The sequence below is a fragment of the Sinocyclocheilus grahami genome, unplaced genomic scaffold (genome assembly GCF_001515645.1).
Source record: "Sinocyclocheilus grahami isolate Dianchi unplaced genomic scaffold, SAMN03320097.WGS_v1.1 scaffold696.1, whole genome shotgun sequence".
NCBI lineage: Eukaryota > Metazoa > Chordata > Actinopteri > Cypriniformes > Cyprinidae > Sinocyclocheilus > Sinocyclocheilus grahami.
The window spans coordinates 366,476-380,806 of NW_015505875.1; the positions used below are offsets into that span (position 1 = coordinate 366,476).

The 14,331-nt window shown below is 35.6% G+C and overlaps 1 protein-coding gene across 4 annotated transcripts in view; it reads right to left on the reverse strand.

Annotated features, from left to right (window-relative positions):
- trappc8 (trafficking protein particle complex subunit 8) overlaps positions 1-14,331 on the reverse strand; it is a 58,836-nt gene that overhangs the window by 34,514 nt on the left and 9,991 nt on the right. For 2 of the 4 annotated variants that reach the window (XM_016243670.1, XM_016243673.1), the window contains 12 exons: positions 13,404-13,487; positions 8,807-8,896; positions 7,091-7,265; positions 5,558-5,711; positions 4,455-4,539; positions 4,081-4,346; positions 2,519-2,634; positions 2,286-2,436; positions 2,054-2,154; positions 937-1,042; positions 682-813; positions 133-357 (listed from right to left, as the gene is read on the reverse strand). In XM_016243670.1, coding sequence (XP_016099156.1) covers positions 133-357; positions 682-813; positions 937-1,042; positions 2,054-2,154; positions 2,286-2,436; positions 2,519-2,634; positions 4,081-4,346; positions 4,455-4,539; positions 5,558-5,711; positions 7,091-7,265; positions 8,807-8,896; positions 13,404-13,487 — 1,685 coding nt within the window. The remainder of the gene's footprint in view (positions 1-132; positions 358-681; positions 814-936; positions 1,043-2,053; positions 2,155-2,285; positions 2,437-2,518; positions 2,635-4,080; positions 4,347-4,454; positions 4,540-5,557; positions 5,712-7,090; positions 7,266-8,806; positions 8,897-13,403; positions 13,488-14,331) is intronic. The other 2 variants (XM_016243671.1, XM_016243672.1) reach the window with 2 other exon arrangements.

Sequence of the window (14,331 nt, forward strand, 5' to 3'; positions counted from 1 at the left end):
CGACATAACTGCAACGCTCTCTTAATAAACAGAACGTTATCGTCAGTTGGTATGGACACTAATATAGTTATCGGTCTTGGTGTGAATGAGCCTTAAGTCATAAGTAATGGGATTCCGGTGTGTGTTGCTAACCTTATACACATAGAGGTATTCCCTGAGGAAAGCAGCCTGCTGTCCAGCCGACTGTTTGCTGTCGTTGATGAGAATGTGCCGGAAGGCAGCCACTGCGTTCTCTGGCTGCCGCAGCGTGAAGGACTGCCGACCGATGGTGAAGTTGATGTGATCTTCAGCCAGTGTCCAACCTTTACCTTTATACACCTGCAAAGCCTGGCTGTAGCACCTCAAGGCATGTCTCTTCTGTAACAGAGAGAGAGAGGGACAGTGTGAACTGACTGACATGTTAAAAGAATGCGCTTCACTTTATGTTACTGCGACGCTCAATAGCTTCACAGCTGTTAAAGCAGCGTCAGCATCCAGGTGAAAACTGACAGCCTGACCTCATCTGACTCTGTAAACACAGTCGCTTTTTTCTGATCACTTCAGAGCAGATGGCGTTTCAGACAATCAATCTACATCAGTTCCAGCAGGATTTCAGTATTTGATGCTCAGTGATTCAATGTAATGCTGACATGGGCAGATGTGTATTTTAGCAAAGTGTGTTTCTTGCATCTGCCATCATACCTGTCCAGCTTTGCTGAAACGATGACCAGCCAGTATCATGTGGAAGGCAAACTTCCTCACCATGGGGCTGCGCATATTAATGAAGCAGTGAGCCGCCTGCTCCAACAGGAGTGCACTCCGCAGATCAGAGTCCTGTCAGAGAGGGAAAGAGGCAGTGAAGTGAATTGGGTTTGGCTGAACCGTGTAGCATGACAACAACGGCTCAGCCAACAGCGAGTTCGAAACAGGAACACCTGTTTGAAATGACACGCTCACCTCACTGGTCATCTTGATCAGAAGTGTGGCAGCATCTGAGAATTTGACCTGACTCTTCAAAATCTCAGCACTTAAAAGACAACACCGCTCGGCCAATAGCATGTTTCTGTGACACAGACACCAAAAACAAAGTCTTATACACATTATACGCATGCAGCAGGTTTCCAACAAAATCTGAATGGTCTTTCCATCAAGTACTTAAGCAACTTAAACTGATGTCTGGCCTAAAAACAGAAGCAACAACTAAAATTAATTTTATTTATTTGAAGTACTACTAAAAGCAATATTTTTTTTTCTTTAAAGCCACAAAAAGTAATATATGGCCTAAAAAATTAACCAAGAATAATTTTTTATAATAATAAATAATTAATATTTATATAATAATAATAATATAATAAAAAAGTGGAGGCAAAAATGAAAACTGATTGATTGATTTAATAATAAAACATTAAAACACTGAATTTCTAAAAGCCAGAAAAAGTGATGTACGGTCTAAAAAAAGGAAGCAAATGAAATCAATTTTAAATGAAAATGCTTTATTCATTTAAAAAAATAAATAAATAAAAATAAAACACTAAACTAATTTCTAAAAGCACATGAATGTCTGTCAAGCAATGTCTGGCCTAAAAAAAGTAAGAAAGAACTCAAATTAATTAATACATTTTATTTAGTTATTTAATAAAAATAAACTAAGCTCATTTTTAAAAGCCACATAAAATGATATCAAATAACTAAAAAAACAAATAAATAAATAAAACAGGAAGAAAAAACTAACAATTTTTTTTTTATTCATTCGCTGATTTAAAATTTTAACAAAACACAGTAAAGTACTTAACTTATTTGTTTTAATTCAGTATGAAATACTGAAGCAATAATTCAAATGGTTAGTTACTCAATGAATTGCAATTCTTGAAATAAAGCTAAACTAAAACGATAACTTAATTTTAAAAACATAATATTTACTTAATGTTGTTTTTAAATTTTACATTTAAAATACTAAAAACATTCAAATATGTTACCAAATAGTATATAAATGGGTAAGACGGGTGGGTAAGAAAACAATTAATGAAGCAGTGACATTCTACAAAACCAAATGCAAGCGAATGCTTGTTCTTACTTGCACACGTCTCTGTAGGTCTGAATAGCCGTGTCCATATAGTGTGCTGGGTACGGCCTGGGTGCCCCACTCTGCAGAAAGGCAGCGACAGCAGCCATCTCCTTTAGAGACAGAGACAGCAGACAGCCAGTCTGAGACGAGTTCAGACAGTACTACTCTGATCATCCACAAATGATGGATGCGGAGCTAATTTCCAACAGCAGCTGCGCTGTGACTGTGGTGTGCGTCTCACCAGCGCTCCTGCAGCATACAGCATGGCCTGGTCAGAGAGGAAGTCCTTCTTGGCAGTGTGGTAGCAGTTGTAGGCCAGCTCATAGTGCTGAACGAGGAAGCAGAGGTCGGCCATCTTCCTGATCTGAAGCTCTGGAGCCTCTGAGGGATATCTGATATCACAGAGGTCAAGAGACAGATAAGATGTAGAAAAGAACAACAAAAACGATTTTATTTGTACTTCAAGTCACTTACAGCAGCCCTGCGGTGTTCTTTAGTTCAGCAATACTCTTCTCTGGGACCTTCCCTCCACCAAACAACTTCTTAGTGGCGGAGAAAAGAGATCGGCTCAGACCTTTTCTTGAGACAAGCTAGAATAAGAGATAAAGAAAGATGACGAAAATGATAGAAAAGAGAAGCTCCAAAGCTGTGTTGGAAATATATATATAAAATATATTTGCATTACTGTCAAAAGTTAAGGAAATTAATATTAATAGACCCTTGACTTTTGGGTTATTTAAGCCTATTAGGTGAGGTTTATTTTGAAAATATAAAAACTGCATTATTATGTATGAACGCAGTGAAGATATGCATATTAATGATAGGAAAACAGTGAATAAATCTACAACAAAACAATAGAGGAATGAACTAATACTATACAGCCAATAAGAATTATGTATATAAGGAGGTAAACATAAAAATAATAAGATATTGGAGCCAATATTAAATAAAACATGACTGTCTGAGAGTTTCTAATGTATAAGAAGTTATGGAATAAATATCATGTACTGTACAATTTAACAGTACTTTTTGCTTTGGGCACAGCACTCATGTTCGTGTTTGTGTGTGCTGACTGCGTCACTCTTAGCACGTGCCTATATCGAACATTTTTTATATCGTTATCGAAGAAGGTGTACCGTCGATAAATATCGATACCGTTTTATCGCTCAGGCCTAACTGATACTAATATATTTTTAAGAAATGTATATTATTATTCAGCAAGTATGGATTAAACTGTAGAGACGTATAATTTGTAATGTTAAAAAAGATGAATGTTCTATTTCTAATAAATGTTTTTTTTCTAAACTTTCAATTCATGAAAGAATCCTGAAAATGCAACCGTTTTCAACATTGATAATAAGAATAAATGTTTCTTGAGCAGCAAATCAGCATAATTAAACTGATTTCTGAAGGATCATGTGACACTGAAGACTGGAGTAATGATGCTGAAATTTCAGCTTCGCATCACAGAAATAAATTACATTTTAAAATATATTAAAATAGAAAAAAGTTATTTTAAATTGTAATCATATTTCAAACGATTATTTTAAAAGGGGTCTTATGCTTTTTCACTTTTTCAACTTTAGTTAGTCTGTAATGTTGCTGTTTGAGCATAAAAAAGTTACATGTTACAAGTTACATCTGCAAAGTTACATGTTACAAGTTACATCTGCAAAGTTACATGTTACAAGTTACATCTGCAAAGTTACATGTTACAAGTTACATCTGCAAAGTTACATGTTACAAGTTACATCTGCAAAGTTACAAAGCTCAAAGTCCACTTCAAAAGGAGATATTTTATTTAACAGAAATCACTTTTCAAAAACTACAACGAATGACTCGTTTGGACTACAACGCATATTTTCCGGGATTTGTGATGTCACAAATATCGACGAATGGGACGAGACCCAAACTTGTCATTATCTCCAAATTTAAAATGTACAACTACCAGGAAAAGTGAAGAAAGGAGAGTCAATCAATACAGAGACTTGAGATGAATTAGATGTAATATATAGTTGGAGTTGGTGTTTATGTACCTGGTCATTTAGCTGCCTTATGTTCTTCTCGATGTGTGGCAGGAATCCTCTGAAGGTAAACTCCTGGATAAACTGCCGAATGTGGTCGTGGTCATTCAGGGTCAGGCAGGTTCCTCGAGGGGTCGGGCTGGTGTGAGAGGTCCCGCTGGCCTGTTTTTGAGGTCTCGTCTCATCCACATTGTTTACAGACTGACTGGCATCGTTGCCAGGGTAACCAGCATCAGTGGGGTGGTCCAGCTGCAGAGGAGGAGTCTCTGAGACGCCGTCTGCAAACACAAGAGGAACATCTAATTAACATTAGACAATCATTTCTCATCAATATGAGGCTTAAAACCAAAATCCCTGATAATGGGGTTCAACTAAGCCAGACTAACCTCTAATGGATGGATCAAGACCATCTTCCTCTGCACCAATGTTGTTTTCAACCGCATTACTCACTGCATATTCTTCATATAGCTCCTATAAAACACCACCAGGGATGAGGAACATTTAATTTGGCTGATCAAATTCAATTTTTCAAATACAAAGAAATCTAACATAGTCATACAACTGAGTGACTCCATAAGGCCAATACATGTTGGAGGAAACAAATAATTTCAGTAACTATTATTCTTTCATGTCATCAGATAAGTCTCTAACTTCACTAATGTAAAAACAATTAACACCGCAATCAAACCCTATTTTAAATTTACAAAATAATTCATCACATTCACTGTAAAATAAATATGACCTGCAATTGTTACCTTAAAAACATTAATGCACTTATGTTGATTCATTTGAATTAAGTAAAACCAGCTAACTTAGATGTTACTATTTTTACGCTAAGTTTTTCAGTTGTTTTGTGATAATATATATTATAGCAGCTTTACATTATAACCTTTGTGAGTTGACAAAAAGATCATTATCATAAAAAAGTAAAATGAAAATAAAAGAACAAGAAATAAGAGGGAAAAAAAAAAGAAAATACAAAAATAAAAACTGTATGTTTACCTGCATTTCATGTGACCATTAAACAATGTCAGAGAGCCGTGAACATTCAAACAATTAAATTATTATATTATTGAATTATTAACATATTCACAACATTTAAATATTAAAACCTCAGGGGGTACTTTAAGTAAATATTTGAGCTTAAATGGGTTCAGCTGACAAAAGTTTGAGAATGCCTGCATTACAGTAATATTTCATATTATTTGATCAATTAATTTTAATTTTACTGACCACGGTGGAAGAACACTATAAAAATCTATATCATATAATATAATAAAATAATTTTTTCCACCATGGTCCATAAATTGAATTTATTAAATATAGCAAAATATTGCATTGCACTTGTACCCTGGATTTGCAAGGTTTACTTTATCAAAACCTAATTCTTGGCCAGAATAAGCTGCTATGTGAACCAGACCTTATGATGGTAATCAGAGGTTTATGAGTTGTATTTTTTCCGAGCCTGAAGTGAGGTTGTGGCACTCACAGGGTTGTGTATGCTGGTCTTGTGTAAGTACTGACTCCAGGGGTCCGGCATCTGTTCGTCCGCTCCAGTGCTACCACTCCGGGAGTTTATCTTGAGCAGATAGCAGCCCTGAGTTCCATACCGCTGTTTCATATCCTCGTACACAGAGTCCGCCCTGAGAAACAGAGATGGACATTAATAGTTCTATACCATCATAAATATATATGACAGCCTAATCTTTCTCCCCACAGACAGGTTATCTTCTATTCATCAGACCTTGAGGCTGCAGGCAGCACATGATTACCGTGATTGGCAACGTATATACATGCAGAATTCTCTGAGGAGGAAGTGGAAAGAAAAGCAAGCATTCCTGTCAGACAGCTGATGTCAGAAATTAATATTCATAGAAAACGTGTTGCAAATGCAGTTCATGTTTCTTTTAAGATTAATTTTTATTCTACTCATAATATGTTCTCTAATTAAATGTCTGCGATTACTAAGGGGAAGCAGAAATGTTTTCTCCTGACATCACTTTAGTTTTAATCCCCGAGGCAGGGTTGGATACATGTTTCCAGTGTTAATCAACTCTGGTTATTTAATTGCAGAATCAGAACAAGCAGTCGGAATATCAAAAGCTTTGAACTGCATATTGAATAAAGAGCATTTATGATTCATTAGGTGCTGGCCATTTATTCAATAAAAATACAAACATCAGCTAGAATCTTAAAATATATTTTTTTAGTAATAGTAACAATGGATCAAGAGTGAACACATAGTCTTGCACACGTAGATCTATGCAAATGCACACAATAACACTAACAAAAGTACTTATAGAACAAGAAGTTATTACAAATAATTTGTCATTTTTTTTATTCACCCTGATGTTGCTTCTGGCCAAAATAGGAGTCTATAATCCATAATAATGCTTCCTCCAGTGGAAAAGTCCATCCTTTGTAGTCATCTCACATCAAAATTCACCGACATATTTGTTTAGAAATGTTTTTGCTTGTAAACCATGCTTGATCTGTGCATATTTCTCTCCTGATTCAGACAAGATGACTTTTTCACTGAAGAAAGCAATATTATAGATAGAGGACTCATATTTTAACCAAAAGCAATGGTTTAAAGCTAAAAATGTGTTAATGATGAATTGGTTTCTTACAAACACAGTTTTTCACTTCACACATTGGTAATTGATAGACGGGAGTCGTGTGGACTACTGTGCATCTTTTTAGCAGCTGTTTGGACTCTCATTCTGACGGCACCCATTCACTGCACAGGACGATGAAGTGATTTAATAATACATTTCCATCATTTTCTTCTTAAGAGATAAAAAAAAAAAAAACATAAGAACTTCTTAATTTTTCAAGCATGCATTGAAGTGGTCAAATATCCCTGACTGAACACAGAAGCTTCTGCAAGAGTCAATCAATGATTATTCATCAGACTGTTTGGCTGTGTAAAAGTTTAAAAAAAAAAAAAAAAACTAAAAGCAAGCAACAAAAACAAGCAACACAGGTACAGGAGAACACTAAGTCAGATGCGCACACACACCTCTGCTCGTCTCCTTCACTGATATCGTGGAGCAGGACATAATATTTGAGTGTGTTGGGGATGAACCATTTGGGATGAGTGTATTCCCCACTGTGCTGGATTCGGTGCTGTTCCTGTGACAGCTTGAGAAACTGCTCTGTCGGCACCGCCTCACGAGACGACACCACCAACATACCTGCAGCCGAGTTCAGGAGATCTCACAGAATACAGACGAACAAAACTGCTGAACTGTGCTGCACAAAAATACATCATCTTGTTTAAAACCAATTAAATCAAAACTCTGGCTGGACTGGGTGAAAAAGTTTGGATTTTTAATAATAAGATACAAATAATGTTTTGCTGTTTAATATTTTTGTGGAAAGCGTGATACACCACCATTCAAAAGTGTGGGCTAAGTACTCATATTAGAATGATGTGAAACGTAATAGTACTCAGTGGTGTAATGTAACGAAGTAATAATACTTCGTTACAGTACTTAAGTATTTTTTGGGAGTATCTGTACTTTACTTGAGTTTTTATATTTCAGCCAACTTATACTTTTAATCCACTACATTTCCTAATTAAAATGTATACTTTTACTCCAATACATTTCCCCGAAGCATATTCGTTACTTACTACAGAATAGTCAGAAGTCAGAAGAACATAGACTGCAGGAAAGCAAGTTTGACGAATCAGTGGTCTGGCGCTTGCGAGTTAGACTCCTAAAAACACCTTTGCTCACGTGCAAACAAGTGCGCGCAAAACCGCGGATGATTAATTTTCCACTCAAGTCGAGTCTAGGGTTGTGCGATATACAGTATATCTTCTGCTATGATAATATGGTAAGTGTTGTAATGATGTGCAATCTGACATTATCAAGTAGGCTATATCACCAAATCACACACAAAGTGCACGCACGTTGATTTATTAGTCTATTAAAACTCAAATTTCCAAGCATTCTAAATTATGGACGGCAAAAATGTTTCTGTAATTCATTTAATAACAATTTTATACAAGTTCAGTAAAGCAATGTGACTTACATTTTAGAGGTAATATTGCTTGTTTTTGCTCAATTTTGCCAATGAAAATAGTTCCAGACAAAGATCACAGCAATGGACGGTGTTTACTTGTTGAATGAATCAGCTTTTTGAATTACCCAAAAATACAAAATGGAAGAAAGAGTTAAAACTGAATACAATCTTGCTACTCAAGCCGTGTATGAACATTTTTTATATATATTTATTTGGTTCTTTTCCATTTTGCATTTACTTGTACTTTTACTTTCAATACTTAAGTACATTTAAGATAAAAAAAATACCTTTTGTACTTAAGTACAATAAATATCACATACTTTAAGACTTTTACTCAAGTAATATTCTAAACGGTGACTTCAACTTCTACCAAAGTCATTTTCTGGTAAGACATCTGTACTTTGAGTATGGCTTTCAGGTACTGTATACACCACTGATAGTAAGTCACAAAAATATATAGCCTTGGTAATCAACAGGCTTGCATCAATAGACAGTGCTAATTATTATATTTATTACCCTTTTTATTAAATCCTTTACTATAGAAACTAAGATACTTCTTGACATTTTTAAGCAGTCTTAGCTGAACGCTTCATATGGTCAAAATTTCGGTGCGTCCCTTGTGGTAAAGAAAGAGGAGAAATGCAAGCATGAAAAAGAAGTGAGGTAGAGTTATTAGGAAAGAAGAGCGAAGAACTTAGAAGGATACAGGCCAGGTAGTGGTTGAGGAACTCGTGCTCTGATGCTGGCATGGACTGCAGGAAGTTCTCCCGGTAAGTCTCAAACCATGGTGTTGTTGCTGTAAGTTAAACACAAAGAAATATTGTCTTGTTCAGAAACAAGATTATCACAGGCCGCATGATGAAGAGGAGAGAAGCACATTATGAAAGCCAAGACGAATAGAAAAACCCTCAAGAAATGTGATATTCGCTGGAAGAAATTATAACAGATGACATTTTTACAGCAAGTCTCTTTTACAGCTGACCTAAAATTAAATAATGTTTTTTAAAAAATAATGAAAATCCAACAATCTAATAGTTTCCCAATAATTAATTTAAACGTAAATACAGTTCTTCAAAAAAGCTGCACTTAAAACGCTCTCCCTTATCCTGCAATAAGCATAAACGTAAGGTCACATGATTGAAATATTGTGGGCAAAAAAGCCTATCGTCTGTTGTAAACAGTGTAGTGACGTATGAAGCACCGCACACACTGAAGTCAAACCAAGCAGCTTCCTGTTGGTCTAGGAAGCAACTTCAACCAGTTGCAAAATCTTTTGTCCTCGCAAGAAATTCCTGTGTGGATTCTTAAATTACTAATTTTCCCCATAAAAATTCGCCAAACAATAGAACGTAATCACACATTAAATCACTTTGAACTTTTAATTCAGATTCAATCTTTTTTTTTTTCCTCAGAGAGAAAGGATGTTCAAAACAGGTTGCCACATTAGCATTCGTGATCAATTTCCCCCCTTTAAAGGGGTCCTATTATGCTCTTTTACAAAGTCTTGATTTTGTTTTGGGGGTGTACTAGAACAGGCTCTCATACTAGATTGTTCGAAAAACACATTATTTTTCACATATTTTACATTACAACATCGCTCGAATAGTTCCTGCATCAAATGAAGGCCCACTTTCTGAAATATGAAATGTGCTGTGATTGGTTAGCTGGGCCAGTGTGTGTTGTGATTGGCAGCACTCGGCGCCTGGTCGGGAAATGTCACGCCCCTTACCATAGCCGCCTGCGAGCTTCAGTGTAAATATTGCGTCAATCTCTAATAAATTTGAGCGCGATTTAAACCCGGATGATTGTAACCACTAGGGCTGTCAAAATGGCTGAAAAACGAAATTTGAATTTTTTTACTTAAATATTATCAATATTCGAATTATATTTGAATTTATAAGGCATAATTTCAGTTAGGGGGAAAAAAAAGCTTTTGGCTTCTCTCCTGAGGCCACAAGAGGGCGCATCGACCAAAATAGTATGCACGTTTCTTTAAAGCATAATAAAATAACACGACTATCTTTGAAAAAAGTGCATAATATTTAAAATAATTTTTATAAACCTTATATAATTAATAAAGTTGCTTATCTAATAAATTTGAGCGCGATTTAAACCCGGATGATTGTAACCACTAGGGCTGTCAAAATGGCTGAAAAACGAAATTTGAATTTTTTTACTTAAATATTATCAATATTCGAATTATATTTGAATTTATAAGGCATAATTTCAGTTAGGGGGAAAAAAAAGCTTTTGGCTTCTCTCCTGAGGCCACAAGAGGGCGCATCGACCAAAATAGTATGCACGTTTCTTTAAAGCATAATAAAATAACACGACTATCTTTGAAAAAAGTGCATAATATTTAAAATAATTTTTATAAACCTTATATAATTAATAAAGTTGCTTAAACAATTAGAAACAAAACAGCATCATGCATGCATGTATAGTTTAATACAAAGGACCGAAAACCAATCACAAAGAGTACTTACTTCATTTAAAAACTTGAGATGCAGTGGGATGGGGAAAACGGCCATAAAGTCTTGAGACATGTTTTTTAAAAGTTGAACTTACATTAATTGTACATAGCTTTCTAAACATGCGGCTCTCTTGTGCAAGATGCGAGTGCCGCGGTGATAGATGTCCCTCTAGAAAATGTGATAAATATGTGTTCTGTGTGAACGCCTTGGTTTCGGTTTTGACGTAAACAACATCTCCGCATTGATTGTTCTTTTTTTCTGCAATATTTTGAATGAACAACGTAGCAGCACCGCATCTACTGGGTTCAAATGGACAGGCTATGACACTTACATCGTCGCATTTCGTGTACCACTAAAAATTTCACACCTAAAATGTGGATTTTAATTTTAAATTCAACGAATATTCAAAATTCGATAACCACTCTAAGTTCATCTGCCTTGGGAAAGCTAGCGTGTCTCCGACATAGTGATAACACTCGTTGCCTTCTCTAGTGCAGCTCAACCAGGTCTCATCCCATTCGTCGATATTTGTGATATCACAAATCCCGGAAAATATGCGTTGTAGTCCAAACGAGTAGTTTTTGAAAAGTGATTTCTGTTAAATAAAATATCTCCTTTTTAAGTGGACTTTGAACTTTGTAACTTTGCATATCTTTTTTATGCTCAAACAGCAACATCACAGACTAACTAAAGTTGAAAAAAGGAAAAGCATAATAGGACCCCTTTTAAATCTATCCAGCGAGGAGGGTAAGAGGAGGATATAGTGATTTTTATGCTCCAGCTTCATTAGTTGAATGCCTTGACATTTCGTCTCAATCAATGGCCCTCTCAGAATCATTCATGACAATAAGCACACAGCATGAATGATGCACTTCACTCCGGCAGCCTCACGTTCAATTCTGGGTAGAGTTTGTACACCATGTCTGCACTACAGCACAAAAAAAAAACATATAATTTTCATTAAAATCAACAAAGCGCATCACTTGCTTGCAGTAGCTATTATGATTACAATGGCTACATTCTAGTTAGACAAAATAGGCTAATTTACATAGTTTTTCTTTAACTTTTACTTGTGCTTTAAAGCAGAAGTCTTTAAATATTTTTTAGGTCCAAGGTCCTCTTGACAGGTAAATATGAACCCCCATTACATACCGAGTGTTGCATTAGTAGTCTGGCCTATGGCGATGTGTATCATGTACCATACTGATGTTTTATACAGACTTAGTTCTGACTTAGACTTTTATTATTTAAAACAACCATCATGGTTCATAAACTTGTACATTGTACTTAATATTTTTACATATGAGGGACAATGAAACATTTAGCTTTATCTGTGGTTAAAAGTTAACACTGTTAAAAATATTTTTGGATAATGAACATTAATGAGCGTACCCCCTGCAGTAACACTGCTATAGTTTTGATAAAGGCAGTTTCTTTTTGTTAATCATAATTACGATTATTAATTTGAAGTAACTTAACTTAAAGATTTAAGATTTAAAAACTTAAAAATTTTGAACCATAATTCATAATATGAAGTGATTAAGTATATCTCTAAGAAATGTGCCTGATGTCTCATGAACATAACCTTAAACCAAATATACATAGTTCCTACTCAGACAACCTACCAGACATTTTTGAAAATGTGTTTTGAACATCCTAAATAAATATGTAGCAAACAAATATAGTTTATTTTAAAAAATCCAAATGTTTAATTCAGCAAACGTTATACTCGACAGAGCATTAGTGTATCAATACAATAGCAAAAAAAAAACTTGTAATGTTTACTGAAAGTATTGTATATATGCTACAGAAAAAAACTATTAATTGGTAAACTGCTAGATATGTTGCCATATACAGTGAAACTTTGTGGTCTAAATTGGTTTGATATTGCATTATGTCATTTTACTGTACAATACAGTTACATTTATGGTTCTTGGAAGTAAAAACTTTAAATTACTATACAATTTATGTTGAAAGCAGTAAAAGACTGCTTATGACCCTGTGCCCATTTATATATATATTACCGGGATTATAGTATTGGCCTTGTTTTATGGACATCCCACTTGCAAAGAACCCAGACACTCAGAACATGGTTTTCAATACATTTTAAGGTAAAAAAGCAGATATTGGAACATATCACTTAATGAAATATATGGTTATAACTTATAAGTTAGAAATATACAGGCACCAATATGCCAGCAGTAATACTGGAAACATTGTCACAGTTTTTTTTACTGTAAATGTAATAGAAAGGAACCAATATTTCACAGTAAATCAAACTGATGAACTACGTTAAGATTTATTCTGCTAGGATTTCAGAAAAAGTACATGTAAAGTCAATATCTACTTCACAGCAAAAGGAATGATGGATCTACAAAGGGAAAGAAACTAGACTATAAAGTGAGGCACATTCTAACTGAATGGGTAAAATGACTCATTGAACTAAAATCTCACAACCAAACTGAGCCCAAACATTTCTGAAACATAAAATTAAACTTAAATTTCAGTCAAAACAATAGTTAACTATTTTCTGATTGTCAATTGGAACACTAACTATTTGGATGTAACTGAAGAGATTGCTAATCCATTATTTGACAAAGCAATGGACACATCTACCACTGAGAGTTTCAGCACAATGAGTCTCAAACACACATAAAGCTAAAGAACCACCACCAACATCCTGAGAAAGCGGAGGAAGCTGGATTGGAAAGAGGAAAGGAGATTTAGTGACAGTTCTGCTACGGAGCGAGCTGGGACGGGAAATGACGTGGAGAAGGCAGCTGAGGAAAGCCCTCTCACACACTCCCAGCAGGGGAAGGAAGGGAATACCTGTGTAGTACTTGGACGAGCTCAGCTGTGTGAGCGTTTCTTTCCAGTCAGAGTACCAGGGAACGCTCGCTTTGACCGTGCGGTCTGAGAGGAGAAGAAACAGGCAGTCTGGTTAAAGCTCACGAACAGGAACCACAGAAGTGTAACGCATCCAAAACCCACCCCAAACCCTGCAGATGCACCTCCAATGTGCGTAGACAAAGTGTCAAGACCAATTGCTCTTTGCGTTTGTAAAAACGGTCTGTTCATTCTAAATTTTGATAGCTGCAATGATTTTCTACGATCTTACCAGGAGCTAAAATACATCATAAGATTGATTTCATAAGAGAGTGATATATTGAAATTTAAGTCCAGGGAAGAGTTCACTCAAAAATGCACCCTCAGGCCATCCAAGATGTAGGCGAGTTTGTTTCTCTATGAGAACAGATTTGGAGAAATTTAGCATTACATCACTTGTTCACCAATTGATGCTCTGCAGTGAATGGGCGCCGTCAGAATGGGAGTCCAAACAGCTGATAAAAACATCACAATAACCCACAAGTAATCCAACACCACTCCAGTCCATCAGTTAACATCTCATGAAGCGAAAAGCTGTGTGTTTGTAATAAACAAATCCATCAAAAAGACGCTTCAACTTTAAACTGTCACCAACATACAAGTCTGTAATCCATTATAACACTTCCTCCAGTGAAAAAGTCCATCCCCTGTTGTCCGCTCAACAAAATCCACCAACACACTATAACTGTTCTGGATGGTTTTTGGTTGTAAACGCTCCTTGATCTAGGCATATTTCTCTCCTGATTCAGACAAGACAACTTTTTCACTGGGGAAAGCATTAAAATGCATATAAGACTCATTTAGCTGCAAGCAATGGTTTGAGGTTTTTTATTCCATTCACAAGATAACTGACAGTTCGGAGTTGTGTGGA